The sequence below is a fragment of the Bubalus bubalis genome, chromosome 24 (assembly GCF_019923935.1).
Source record: "Bubalus bubalis isolate 160015118507 breed Murrah chromosome 24, NDDB_SH_1, whole genome shotgun sequence".
Taxonomy (NCBI): domain Eukaryota; kingdom Metazoa; phylum Chordata; class Mammalia; order Artiodactyla; family Bovidae; genus Bubalus; species Bubalus bubalis.
The window spans coordinates 32,066,794-32,080,448 of NC_059180.1; the positions used below are offsets into that span (position 1 = coordinate 32,066,794).

The following is a 13,655-nucleotide window of genomic DNA, read 5'->3' on the forward strand; positions in this document are numbered from 1 at the left end:
GGGAGACTGACCTAAGAAAACATTGCTACAATTTATGTCAGAGAATGTTTTGCCTATATTCTAGGAGTTTTATGGTGTCATATCTTGTGTTTAAGTCTTTAAGTTTATTCTTGTGTATGATGTGAGAATGCGGTCTAACTTCATTGATTTACAAGTGGCTGTACAGCTTTCCCAGCACCACTTGCTAAAGAGACTGTCTTTTCCCCAATGTATATTCTTGTGTCCTTTATCATAGATTAATTGATCTTAGGTGTATGAGTTTATTTCTGGGCTCTCTAACGTGTTCCATTGACCTATGTGTCTGATTTTGTGCTTCATTCCTTCTTAAGGCTGGATACTATTCATTGTATGGATGAACCATGTTTTGCATGTCCCTTTACCCACTCATGGACTTTCGGGCTGCTCCCATCTTACGACGATTGTGAATAAAGCCGTCCACATCCTCTTTTTTGTGTCTGACTTCTTTTGCTTAAAGTATGTTTGTGAGATCAATCTGTGTTGCTGTGGGTGCTTACAGCTTGCTCATTGTCCTTGCTGTATAGCACTCCATGGTGTGAACAGACCACAATTTCTTTATCCAGCTACTTTTGATGGGCTATCCATTTACTGTTGACAGTTTCCTTATCCATCTTTAAGGCCAGTTTCTGGCTTACAGGCAGTGCGTTCTTGTGCATGTCTCTGTGGTGAATGTGTGTGCATACATTTGCTCCGTGTGTGCACAGTAGTGGACTTGCTGGGCAAGGGGTGTGTGTGTGTGTGTGCTTCCTCTGGTTTCCCACTTGATACTAGTATTTGAGTATTTTTCTTACTGAAAACTTACTGTATGTAAACATTTTAATACCCATTCTGTGGGTGGGGACCTTACTTTACATAACCTTTTCCCCACCAATGGACACTGAGGTTGTTAGTCCCCTTTTGGTCTTATAAATGTCATTTCCATGTACATCTGGGGGTGATCAAGGTGGTGGCTGAGGCATTTCCTCACCTGTTCACTCACTAACCATCAGCTGTGACCCACACACAGCCCAGGAACACAAAGATGATCAGGGAATGGTCCCTGCCATCAACAGCCTCTTGGACTAAGTCTGAAGCCAGTAAGTAACTTGAATGAGGGCTGTGGGTTGGATATAAATGTTTTTTCTTAGAATCACAATCCCACAATTTCTTAGAATAACACAATTGGTCTGTTATTTTCTCTCACTTTTTTAAGGCCTTTTTTAAATTTAGGCTTCTTTTTTTTTTAATCAGTTAATTAACTTTTGGCTGCTCTGGGTCTTTGTTAGTATGCACGGTCTTTCTCTGGTTGTGGCGAGTGGGGGCTACTCTTCATGGCGGTGCTCGGCCTTCTCACTGCAGTGGCTTCTCTTGTTGCGGAGCACAGGTTCTAGGTGCGCGAGCTTCAGGAGTTGCAGCGTATGGGCTCAGTACTTGTGGCGCTTCAGCTTAGTTGCTCCGTGACATGTGAAATCTTCCTGGACCAGTGGTTGAACTTGTGTTCCCTGCCTTGGCAGGCGGATTCCTAACCACTGTGCCACCAGGGAAGTCCTGTCTTCTCGCTTTTGATATATATTCACTTTGCAAGATATATTTTGCACAAGTGCAGTGATGACTGGGACTTCCCTGGTGGCTCAGACGGTAAAGCGTCTGTCTACAATGCAGGAGGACCTGGGTTCGATCCCTGGGTTGGGAAGATTCCCTGGAGAAGGAAACGGCAACCCACTCCAGTACTCTTGCCTAGAAAATCCCATGGATGGAGGAGCCTGGTGCAGGCTACTGTCCATGGGATCACAAAGAGTCGGGCACGACTGAGCGACTTCACTTCTTCAGTGATGAGTGACAGTAGTCCTTGGCCTGAGTGCTGGAGAGACAGAAGGGCATGGTGGGGACCGTGGTAGAGAGGCTTGCAGCTCAGGCCTCGGCTCATTGGCAGCTACCGCTCAGTTCTGAATGCCTGTTGCCCTTTTGGGGAGGGGGAGACTGGGAGGCAGTGGGAGACAGGCCAATATTTCTCTTTTTTTGAGGAGCTGGGTATCTGGATTTTATATAAAATCTCCCAGGTTTTAAATAGTAGAAATAAAAAAAAATACATACTGCCTGAAAAATAAAGACCAAGAAACTGTCACAGACCAGAGAAGACTGAAGAGACATGATACCAAACACCATGTGGTACTGGATTGAATCCTGGGACAGAAAGAGGGTGGAATGGAAAAACTGGTGAAATCCGAATAAAGTCTGGAGTTTAGTTAAAAGCATGTTGGTGTTGGTTTCCTCATTTTCACTGTGCGTCTTGGTCGTGTAAGATGCTAACAGTGGAGGAAACAGGGTGAGCTGTACATGGGAACTCTCTGTACTAGCTTTGCAACTTTTTCTAAATATTTTTATTGAAGTATAGTTGTGGCTCAGCTGGTAAAGAATCTGCCTGCCATGTGGGAGACCTGGGTTCAATCCCTGGGTTGGGAAGATCCCCTGGAGAAGGGAAAGGCTACCCACTCCAATATTCTGGCCTGGAGAATTCCATGGACTATATATAGTTCATGGGGTCGCAAAGAGTCGGACACGACTGAGTGACTTTCACTTTCACAGTTGACTTACAATATAGTGTTAGTTTCAGGTTTACAGCAAAGTGACTCAGTTTTCCATGTATGTATGTGCTGAGCTTCGTTGCTCAGTCGTGTCCAACTCTGTGAGACCCCATGGACTGAAACCTTCCAGGCTTCTCTGTCCATGGGGATTCTCCAGGCAAGAATACTGGAGTGGGTTTCCATGCCCTCCTCCAGGGGATCTTCCCAACCCAGGGATTGAACCCAGGTCTCCCACACTGCAGGTGGATTCTTTACCAGCTGAGCCACCAGGGAAACCCCCATATATGTATATCTACTCTTTTTTAGATTATTTTCATGTATAGGTTATTAACAAAGTATTGAGTAGAGTTTCCTGTGCTATATAGTTACTTATTATCTATTTTATATGTAGTAGTGTGTATGTGTCAATCTCAATCTCCCAGTTTATCCACCCCCTTTCCCCTCTGGTAGCCATAAATTTGTTTTCTATATCTGTGACTCTATTTCTGCTTTGTAAATAAGTTCATTTTAGTATCATTTTTCTGGATTCCACATGTAGGTGATATCATATGATATTTGTCTTTCTCTGTCTGACCTACTTCACTCAGTATAACAATCTTTAGGTTCATCCATGTTGCTGCAAAGGGCATTATTTCATTCTTTTTAATGGCTGAGTAGTATTCCATTGTACCACCTCTCTATCCATTACTCTGCTGATGGACACTGGGGTGCATCTATGTTTTTGAATTGCAGTTTTGTCTGGCTATATTGCTGGATCATATTCAGCCTGGATCTTTAAAAGCCTCTATTATTTACACACACACATTGCACTGGGTGTTGGGTAGACTGTGCAGGTCTAAGAAAATATATCTGTAGGTTCTGCCTGTGGACCATGAGTTTTGCAAGTCCTGTTCTGAACCCCACAAGCCCTTGACCTTTCTCTCCAGCTGCCCCTTCCCCCTCCCAAGGTCCAGGGGCCTTGCCTGGCTAAGCCAGACCTGTTCCTGGTCACAGGTGGCCCGGAGTCGCGGGGAGCGGCAGGCGCTGAAGTGTCAGCTGAGCATGAAGGTGTTCGGGCATGAGTTGAGCTTTGTCAACTGTGGGGCGATGGGGAGCCACGTGACGCGCCAGTCCCTGAATCTGGCTGAGCTTGCCATCAAACTCCTGAAGGTACCTCAGGCTGGGCTTGGCCCATCCCTGCTGTCTGACCTGATGATGTTTCCTTTGATGCTTTGGGGGAATACTAAAATACTTTCAAACTCAAGAGCATGAAATTTGGAACCAGACTGCCCAAGGTCAAAAATTGGCCGCACCACTTACAGCCTTGGGCGTATTGTTGAATTTACCATGACCTCAGTTTCTGCATCTGTGAAATGGGCATGATAGAATAGTAGTAATAATATCTACTTCATAGAGCGGTTGAATCAAATGACTCAGTGCAGTAAAAATGCAGCAAAGTGGAGTGTCCCTGGCACTTACTAAGTGCTCTGTGCCAGGTGTGCAAGCAGGGCCCACACCCTGGGTGGGCCTGGATGCCTGACCTCTGACTATGACCTGCAGTAAACTGTCTTGGTTCAAACCCCAATTCTGCTGGTTTCTAGCTACGTGGGCTCCGCTGGGTTATTTTTATCTGTTTGGGGGCTCTGTTTTCTCATCTGGAAACTGAGGACAATGATAAGATTCTGTCTGAGGGTTGTGAGGGGCGAGTGAGGGGGTCACATGCACTGTACTGTTCTCCGACTGCAGGGCCAGGAGGTGCAGGCGAACCGGAGGCTGAACCTGGTGATGGAGGAGCTCACCTTTCCCACCATGTCTGGCCTCCCAGCCCGGTTGACCCTCAATGTCTCGGCTGCCGTCAGCATCCGGGTCCGAGGGACAGCCGACTTCCAGCAGCACTCAGATTTCTCTGTGAATGGTTACGTCAAGCCCAGGTAACTGGCTCTTCAGATCTGGGGGAGATAGGTGGATCAGGGCCTCCCCCCGCAGAGAGCTGGGGCATCAGCATGGGCTGAGGCGGGAGCCCTGCTCTGCTGACTACCAACTACTGTAGATGGAGTGTTTTTTGTGCCAAGAGACTAAGGAGATCCTGGGCAGTTGTGCCCACTTTACAGATGAGAAGACTGAGGCTCAGCAAGGTACAGCCCCCGTGCCCAAGGTAGCACAGCAGCTGGGCTTCACAGCTTGTGTCTCAGCCCCGCTCTTCCCTCTGCCTCTTGGGGGAGAGGGTGGGAGGAGAGGGAGAGGGAAGAGCATTTAAAGTACAGGAACCCACATGGCCACACACAAGGAGGACACTTTTCTTATTTCCATTAAGGGTTAAGGAAATTGAGACTCACAATGAGTGCACAGCTGACCCTTGGCCACACGGCATCAAGGATTTTGAGCAGAACAATGCTCACCTGTCCCAGGCCTGCTGGGCGACTCTCCCAGTCACTAAGCTGACCTGCCTTTCGTTTCTGGGTCCAGTGTGGGGAATGTGGGTGTCCTATGCTACCTTTTGTTGGGCATAGAGACCTTGGGCTTGGGCTCTGACAACCAGGGCTCCAGACTGGCTGTTCCATGTCCCAGCTGTGGAACTCATGCAGATGGCGTCACCTCTGTGAGCCTCGGTTTGTCTGTCTGTTAAATGGGGCTAATGATGGTGAGGGTTCGATGGCAAGGTATAGAGTGGCCCACATGGAGTGTGTGGTCAGTGATGGCCACAGCGGAGGGGCCGCTCTGACTCAGGACCATGGAGTGAAGCTGACAGGGGGTTCATGGGTGGTGTGTGGGTTGGCACTGGTTTGGCCATTGCCTGGGGCCATAGGCTGCAGCTGTGTGCTTCTTCCGTAGCGTGCTGCTCCAGATCTCTGCACAGATGGGCACAGTGGGTGCCCTGGGGCATGCCGGGCTGAGGTGGGTGACTGGTGTCCGCGGAACCGCCAGCCTGGATGGTGGGATCCAGGCGAGGAAGGGCCAAGACCTCAGGGTGCATCTGAATACACCAGAAGAGGGCGTGGAGCTGTTCCGCTTCAGGTGGGTTCCCGAACCCGGGGAGGGAGCCCGTGAATATGTCTGTGTGTGAGGCAGGGTGGGCACTGGTGTGGGTGTGGGTGTCTGTGAGAGTGTGCATGCCTGTGTCTGAGTGTGTGTGCCTACGGGTGTGCCTTTGAGTCTGTGTATGTGATTGCATGTCTCTGGGTGTGTTTGTGAGATAATTTGCCCATGTCAGTGAGTGAGGTGTATCGTGTGTGTGTGTGTGTATATGTGTGTGTCAGGGTAGGGTGGGTGTGTCTGTGACAGGGGCTGAGGGAGACTGGGAGGTGGGGACTCCCACAGTGCTCAGATCTTTCCGGGGGTCCCTCCTGGGGTCTGCTCTTCCCCAGCCTCCTGGAGAGGTGATACTTAGAGAACAGTGAATTCAGAGGAAACAGGAGAAGCCAGACTGCCCCCACCCCCACCTCCTCCCTTCCCTTGCTGGAGGCCCTGTTGCCCACCTGACCCTCTCCGGGCAGCAGCCAGTGGGGTCTCCTTTTACTTGTCAATTAAATCCTATCACGCTCCCCCTCCCCTATTTAAAATCCCTTGCTTGCATCCAGGATAACCCAGCTAGCATACTTTCCCTGCCCGATGGAGGCCCTGCCCACTCCCTCACCAGTCTCCTGCCACTACTGCCCCCCCTCACTCCCTCCCCGCCATTCTGACCCCCTCACCACCCTTTTGTCGGTGGTCCTAAAGAGCCCCCTTTATTCTCACCCCAGGGCCTTTGCACCTGCCATTCCCTCTGGGATGCCAGCTCCTTCTCATCCTTTGATTCTCTGACCATATATTACCTCTGCAGAGTATCCCCTCCAAACCCCCCAACTAACCAATGCCTCGCTGTATCCCCAAGATGGATGCTATGCCCATGCCATCCCATAATTTAGGTTTTTCATAGCGCTTGTCACCCCCTGTGTTCATGGACTGACTCCCCAACCAGCATGCTGGTGCCCCAAGGGCCTGTCCGGTTCCTGGTGGGACCTGCCGCAGTGCCTCGCCCTGGTGGGTTTATGGATGAATGCAGTGAGTCACCTGGCACTTCCTCCCTTCCCACCCAGCTCTCAGCTGTATCTCGTCACTGGGGATGGTGTGAGGAGCCTCAATCACATTCCCAGCCCTTCCAAGGCCCAGTCCTGTACCAGTAAGGAAGGTGGGTACCAGCAGGCCCTCCGTGTCATTGTCCCAGGATGGGTGTCTGGGGGGCTGAGGGGTAAGATAACAGCTCCAAATTCCAGAGTTATCTTCTGCCCAGAAAGTACTTATGCCCTTTAACTCAGTGATGCTGTGTCTAGACTCTGTGTGTTAAGTTACTCAGTCGTGTCCGACTCTTTGTGGCCTCACGGACTGTAGCCCGCCAGGCTCCTCTGTCCATGGAATTTTCCAAGCAAGAATACTGGAGTGGGTTGCCATTTCCTTCTCCAGGGGATCTTCCCTATTGAGGGATTGAACCCACGTCTTTTGTATCTCCTGCATTGGCAGGTGGGTTCCTTACCACTAGCACCACGTGGGAAGCCCTCCCTATACCTTATGAAAATAAGCCAAAATAGCTTTAAAAGTGCCGAATGCACAGAGATGTTTGTTACATCAGTATTTACAGAGCAAAGAAAAAAAAGGTGGCAACTCAAATATCCAACAGTAGGAGAATGGCTTATTATGACAGCCTTTGAGCTAAGTATAGACTTTTACATTTCCAAACAGTGAAAAAATAATCAAAAGAAGACTATTTCAGAACATGTGAGAAATTAGTGAAATTCATAGTCCAGTGCCCAGAAATGAAGGTTTCTTGGTGCAGAGCCACTCCCCGTTGTCTGCGGCCTTTCTTCAACAACAGCAGAGCTGAGTAACAGCAAATTGCGGTCACGGTTGTGTGACCAGCAAAACCTCAAGTATTTACCATCTGGCCATTTACTTGAAAATGTTTGCCAACTCCTGGTTTAGTAAAATACCGAGATATCCCGTTAACTTTTGAAGTCTGTAAAGAAGGGCATTTTTTAGTAGATTTTTTGCATTTCCTTTTTTACGTATGTTTATATGTGTGTATTTTTGGCTGCGCTGGGTCTTCACTGCTGCACGCAGGCTTTTGTCAGCTGCGGAGAGTGGGGACGACTGTCTCCTGTGGTGCATGGGCTTCTCACTGTGGCGGCTTCTCTCGTTGCAGAGGGCGGGCCCCGGGCAGAGGCTCAGCAGCTGCAGCACACGGGGTCAGTAGCTGTGGCGTTCGGGCTTAGTTGCCCCATGGCATGTGGGATCTTCCTGCCCCAGGGATCAAACCTGTGTCCACCACGTTGGCAGGTGGATTCTTGACCACTGGACTACCAGGGAAGTCCTGAACTTCATATTTTAATAGCAAGAAAACTCTTTGATGATAACATCAGGTCAAAGGCAAGAAAATTGAGAAGGAAGAGAAGGAGGTAGATCAGTTGCAGATCTTGCAATCATCTGGAGGGTAAAGTGGGGGAGGAGCCTACTTAAGTTACTCCTTAGGCTAAACAGTGTCCTGAACACTCACTGAGCTGTAAATCCTCCCAGCTACAGCATGGGGCTGGATCTATTATCAGTCCCCATGGACAGATGAGAAACACCAAAGCACAGAGATGTTAGGTAACTTGCCCAAAGTCACACAGCTGGGCAATGGCAGAACGGGAATGTGGATCCAGGCTTTCTTGCTCCAGAGCCTGCATCCTACACCTTACTGCCGGATATTCTGATAGTCTACACGAGGGGTCCTGAACCAGGGGTGATTTTGACCCTACCCTTGCCGGGGGACAGTTGGCAATGTCTGTTGACATCGCTAGTTGTCAGACTGGTGTGAGAGGTGCTAAAGGCATCTAGTGGGTCAAGCCCAGGGTAGTCCCCCACAACAAGGAATTATCCAGGCCACGGGTTGAGAGTGCCAAAGCTGAGAAAGCCTGGTCTACACACCACCACCTGCTATGATTAATGACTAAATGATACTGTTTCTCCGAAGAATGTGGAGGTACTCTTTCTTTGCTGATGGGAGCGTCCGTGGCCCGGCCCGGAGCCCTCAGCTCTCTCCTGATTGGTGGTGCCTGCTCCCTTTCCCACAGCAGCCCACACCTGGGGATGGCAGGTCTGCACTGAGGTGCGCTGGCCGGCGCCCGACCAGCCCTCCCTGCTCTCGGTGCCTGTGTTCGCAGCCGTGTCGCTGAAGAAGCAGGACCGCGGGCTCCAACAGTATCTGCTGGAAGCTGCCTACACCCTCCACCCCCAGGTAGGCCCTAGGGAACCTTCTTCTTTCTCAACCGGATTCAGGGCCTCCCTAGGTCTTCTACTCAGGGGTCAGCCTTGAGCATCACTCATAAGGATGGGGGCCTCCTCCCTGGAGCTGTTGGGCTGGGCTTGTAGTTCCCCTCCTGCCTCAGGACCCTTGCACATGGGCTCCTCTGTCTCTGGCTTGTTGGCTTGTTAACTCTGAATCAACCTTCGTAGCTCCATTCAAGAGGTCACCTCCTCAGGGAAGCCTGCCCTGATTGCCCTGAAGTGGCCATGTTCATTTGTTATGTGCTCTAAGGGGACTGTGTTCCTTCCCTTTCAGTCATATTTGTGTTCATTACTGAAGCTGGTTAATTAAGATCTGTCTTTCCCACTGGTCACTCAGTTCCTGGGAACAGATCCAGTGCCTTTCTCACTCCTGGGTCCCCAGCACCTGGCACAGAACAGACACTCAACAGCCTCCTATCTGACCTCCCAGTTCCCACTCTTGTCTCCTTCCCGTGTGTTTTCCACCAGCAGCCAGACAGACCTTCCAAAATCCCTAAAGGATTGTGTCCGTCCTCTGCTCAGGACTCTGCAGTGGCTCCTTTCTCTCTGAGTAGGAGCCGAGCGCCCTGACCTACAGGCTTTCAATGATCCAGCCGTGCCGGCCTCTCCTCCCCATCTCCCCACTTTTTGACCAGGTTCACCGCTCTCCAGACACACTGACCTCCTTTTAATTAAATGCCAAGCACATTGCTGCCCCAGGGCCTTTGCATTGGCGATTTCCTCTGCCTGGAACACTCTTTTCTAGACATCCACTTGACTCTGTGCCTTGCTGCCTCCTGGTCTCATCAAATGCCCCTTCCTCAGAAACAGCTTCCCTCCCTGACCAGCCGGTCCAGAACAATGACCCCTGACTCCGAGTTTGTCAGCAGAGCACTCACGGCCACCAGCTGCCGTCTCACTTCCTTCTGTGTCTGGAGGTCCTGTGAGTGTGGCTGCCAGGAGGGCAGGACTTTGTGTATACCACTCGGCTGCACCCCCTGTGCCTGTAACGGTGCCTCGCACACAGCAGTGAATGTTAATTGGTTCTGGGTAAATGTACGATGGTGCAGGATATTAAAGAGGGCTCATGCGTTAAGCTGCATTTTCACCAGAACCAAGGATTTGGGTAAAAGTGATGGATGAAGAAAAGACTCCAGGAGGACCCAGTAAGAGCGTGGGGACAGGAAAGAAGCTGAGCAAGGGTGATGGCAGGTGAGGTGGCAGCGTCAGCCTGATCCCTGGTCAGCCCTGGAGCAGGACTTATGTTGCAGAGTTTGGTCCCCTGGGGGCTAGGGAGCTAGATGTTTTTCCCTCCTTTGCTGGAGGGAATGTTCTGGAGGTCACAGGTGCCTGGGATTAGGAGCAAAGAACACAGACCCCAGTGTTCACTGCATCACTGTTTACAATAGCAAAGACATGGAAGCAACCTAAATGTCCATCAACAGAGGAATGGATAAAGATGTGGTACATATACATAATGGACTCAGCCATTCATAAAAAGAATGAAGTAATGCCCTTTGCAGCAACATGGGTGGACCTAGAGAGTGTCATACTGAGCGAAGTAAGTCAGAGAAGGAGAAATATCATGTGACATCCCTTATATGCAGAATCCAAAAAGAAGTTATACAAATGAACTTACTTACAAAACAGAAACAGACTCACAGGCTGAGAAGAAGCTTATGGTTGCCAGCGGGAAGGATGGGGCAAGGGATAGTTAGGGAGTTAGGGATGGACATGTACAAACAGCTACATTTAACATGGACACCCAACAGGGATCTGCCGTACAGCACGGGGAACTCTGCTCAATGTCATGTGGCAGCCTGGATGGGAGGGGAGTCTGGGGGAGATGGATACGTGTATATGTATGGCTGAGCCCCTTCATTCTCCACCTGATACTGTCGCAACATTGTTAATCAGTTACACCCCAATACAAAATAAAACATTTGTTTTTTTTTTTTTTTTTAAAAAGCAAAGCGCACAAAAGCTGGGAGATGAGCACGCTGAGCTGGTGAAGGGGCCCAGGGGGGTCCAGGCAGGTGTGTGTTGCAGCTGCTCCCCTAGTTGTCGGCCATATAAACTGAGAGCCTGTTCCTGTGGTCCTGAGTTGTCCTGTAGGACTCTCCTCCAGGATGCACAGCCCCAGACTCCTGGTTTTAGGGTTCTTGTCTTTCAAGAACAAGAATGACCATAAGAACTCAGGTTTTGGGGTTTTTTTGGAAACACACATTTATTTATTTTGGGGTCTTCATTGCTTTTCTCTAGTTGCGGCTAGTGTGAGAGCTTGGGCTCCTCACTGCAGTGGCTTCTCTTGTTTCGGATCATGGGCTCTAGAGTGTTTGGGCTTCAGTAGTTTCTGCATGTAGCCTCAGGAGCTGCAGTTCCCGGGCCCCAGAGCACAGGCTCAGTAGTTGAGGCGCACGGTCCCAGTTGCTCTGCAGACTGTGGGATCTTCCTGGACCAGGGATGGAACCTGTGTCTTCTATGTTGGCAGGCAAATTCTTTACCACTGAGCAACGGGGGAGGCCCGGAACTCAGTTTTTTTTCAGGTGGGGGGACCTGGATGGGTTCTTGGTCTTGAGGACTCTGCCATGTTTACAGAAGGACTGCTGGCTCCCTCAAGAAGCCTCAGCTCACATCTTCATGGGCACGCCCGGATCGGAAGTGCCCAGGGACGTTGGGGTGGACATCAGCTACAGCTGGCTTCAGGGGAAGTTCCGTCTCAAGCTGCTCCATCCCAAGAAGAGAATCGAGCTTGATGGTAAAGACAGTGGTCCCCCTGTCACTCTGCCCCCGCCCACAGGCCAGATCTGTGGGCCAGATACAGCCCACTCGCTGTGGACTCCTCAGCCACCTTCTGAGGTTGGCACTACATAGAGCCCTGTTTAATGGACAAGGACCCCGGGGCTCAGAGACTAGGAAGCCAGGAGGACATCCCCCAGCGAAGGCAGGGGTGGATCCAGGATGTTGAACCCTGGTCTCTAAACTCTCATGTTGTCTCCCAGGAAAGATCGAGACTGTCCAGAGGGCCCGCATGGGTCACCTGGAGTTGATCCTGGATGAAAGGGACGTCTACTACATCAAGGTTTGCACCCCATCTTCAAACCCCTGCTGTTGACACCTGCCACCTCCCAGGACACTTCTGGTCCCAATCCCTGCTTACTCATCACCACCTCCTTTGGTGTTTTTGTTTCTTTTTCAATTTATTAATTAATTTGTTGAATTGCATCGAGTCTTAGTTGTGGCATGAGAGGTCTTTGCTGCAGCATATGGGATCTTTTGCTGCGACGCGTGGACTCAGTAGTTGTAGGGCGTGGGCTTAGTTGCCCTGTGGCATGTGGGATCTTAGTTCCCTGACCAGGGATCGAACCCATGTCCCCTGCATTGGAAGGTGGATTTTTAAAAAATCTTTATTGATTTATCAGGACTTAGTTGCATCACATGGGACCTTCACTGTGGCATGCAGGACCTTTCAGTTGTGGTGTGTGGGTTCAGTTGCCCTAAGGCATGTAGAATCTAGTTTCCTGACCAGGGATCGAACCCAAATCCCCTGCATTGGTAGGCAGATTCTTAACCACTGGACCACCAGGAAAGTCCCTCTTGTGCTTTAGCTGTTCTTCTCTATCCACCTACTAGGACCATCTAGTATGAAAACAAAAATGGGTTCAGATCTTACCACCATCGATGTCAAAAATTGGTAATAGTAACACAGGAGCATGCTTTTAAAAATTCAGTGTAGACAAAGGTATAAAATAATAAGTCAAAGAGTGCTACTCCCTAGATTTCCAGAAGAAATATCAAGGCACACACGGAGAAATCTGTGTGAGTTTTCCAGGGCTGCTCTATCAAAGTACCCTGAATTTTAGGGGGCTTAAACAATGGAAATTTTCTCATAGTTCTGGAGGCTAGAAGTTCAAAATCAACATGCTGGCAGAGTTGGTTCCTGCTAAGGCTCTAATCCATGCTTCTCTCCTGGTTTCTAGTAGCCTTGGGGATTCCTTGGCTTTTAAGTGGCTGTCTTCCGCCTTGTCTCCTCATTGTCTGCCCTCTGGAGGCATCTATGCCCAAATCTCTCTTTTTGTAAGTTTCCCAGGCTGGATTAAGGTCCACACAAATGACCTCATCCTGCCTTCATCTGCAAAGATCCTGTTTACCAGTATGGTCACATTCACAAGTCCTGGGGGTTAGCTTTGGAGGGAAGCACAGTTCAGCTCATAATATTATAGATTTGAAAAACCTTTCAGTTTTTAAAAAAACATCTATTTATTTATTTTTGACTGTGCTGGCCCTTTGTAGCTGTGTGATCTTTTCTTTAGTTGCAGGGAGCAGGGACTACTCTCTATTTGCAGTGTGGGGACTTCTCTCGTGGCTCCCGGGCCCTAGAGCACAGGCTCCGTAGTTGTGGCTTGCTACTGAGTTGCTTCACCACATGTGGGTTCTTCCCAGACTGGAAATCAAACCTGTGTCCCTTGCATTGGTGGGTGGATTCTTGACTACTGAGCCACCAAGGAAGCCCTATAGGTACTTTTTAAGGTTTTCAACCTGGAGGACCTAAATGGGACTCAGTGGATCCTCTGAAGACCCTGCAATTGTGCAGAAGTTTTGTGTCTGTTCTCCTTCTGGGGAGAGGGTTTAGACCTTCCAGCCAATGCTCAAGCAGGTCTGTGACTCCAAAAAGGATAAAATGAGCAGCTGGAGACTTGCTCCTGCCAAGCAGGACCTCTGGGCCCCTTTGGCCATGAGTCTGGTTGTTCTGTATCTGTCTCCAGTGGATTCTCAGAGAGGTCCGAGTTGAAAATTAAAGCCAGGGTTGGAATT

At 49.8% G+C, this 13,655-nt stretch overlaps 1 protein-coding gene across 3 annotated transcripts in view; it reads left to right on the top strand.

Annotated features, from left to right (window-relative positions):
* The window catches only part of LOC102408196, a 181,301-nt gene that overhangs the window by 63,602 nt on the left and 104,044 nt on the right, over positions 1 to 13,655 (top strand). For all 3 annotated transcript variants that reach the window (XM_045164286.1, XM_045164285.1, XM_045164287.1), the window contains exons 17-23: positions 3,576 to 3,731; positions 4,308 to 4,492; positions 5,394 to 5,576; positions 6,638 to 6,729; positions 8,648 to 8,811; positions 11,439 to 11,598; positions 11,843 to 11,922. In XM_045164286.1, the coding sequence (XP_045020221.1) occupies positions 3,576 to 3,731; positions 4,308 to 4,492; positions 5,394 to 5,576; positions 6,638 to 6,729; positions 8,648 to 8,811; positions 11,439 to 11,598; positions 11,843 to 11,922 (1,020 nt within the window). The remainder of the gene's footprint in view (positions 1 to 3,575; positions 3,732 to 4,307; positions 4,493 to 5,393; positions 5,577 to 6,637; positions 6,730 to 8,647; positions 8,812 to 11,438; positions 11,599 to 11,842; positions 11,923 to 13,655) is intronic.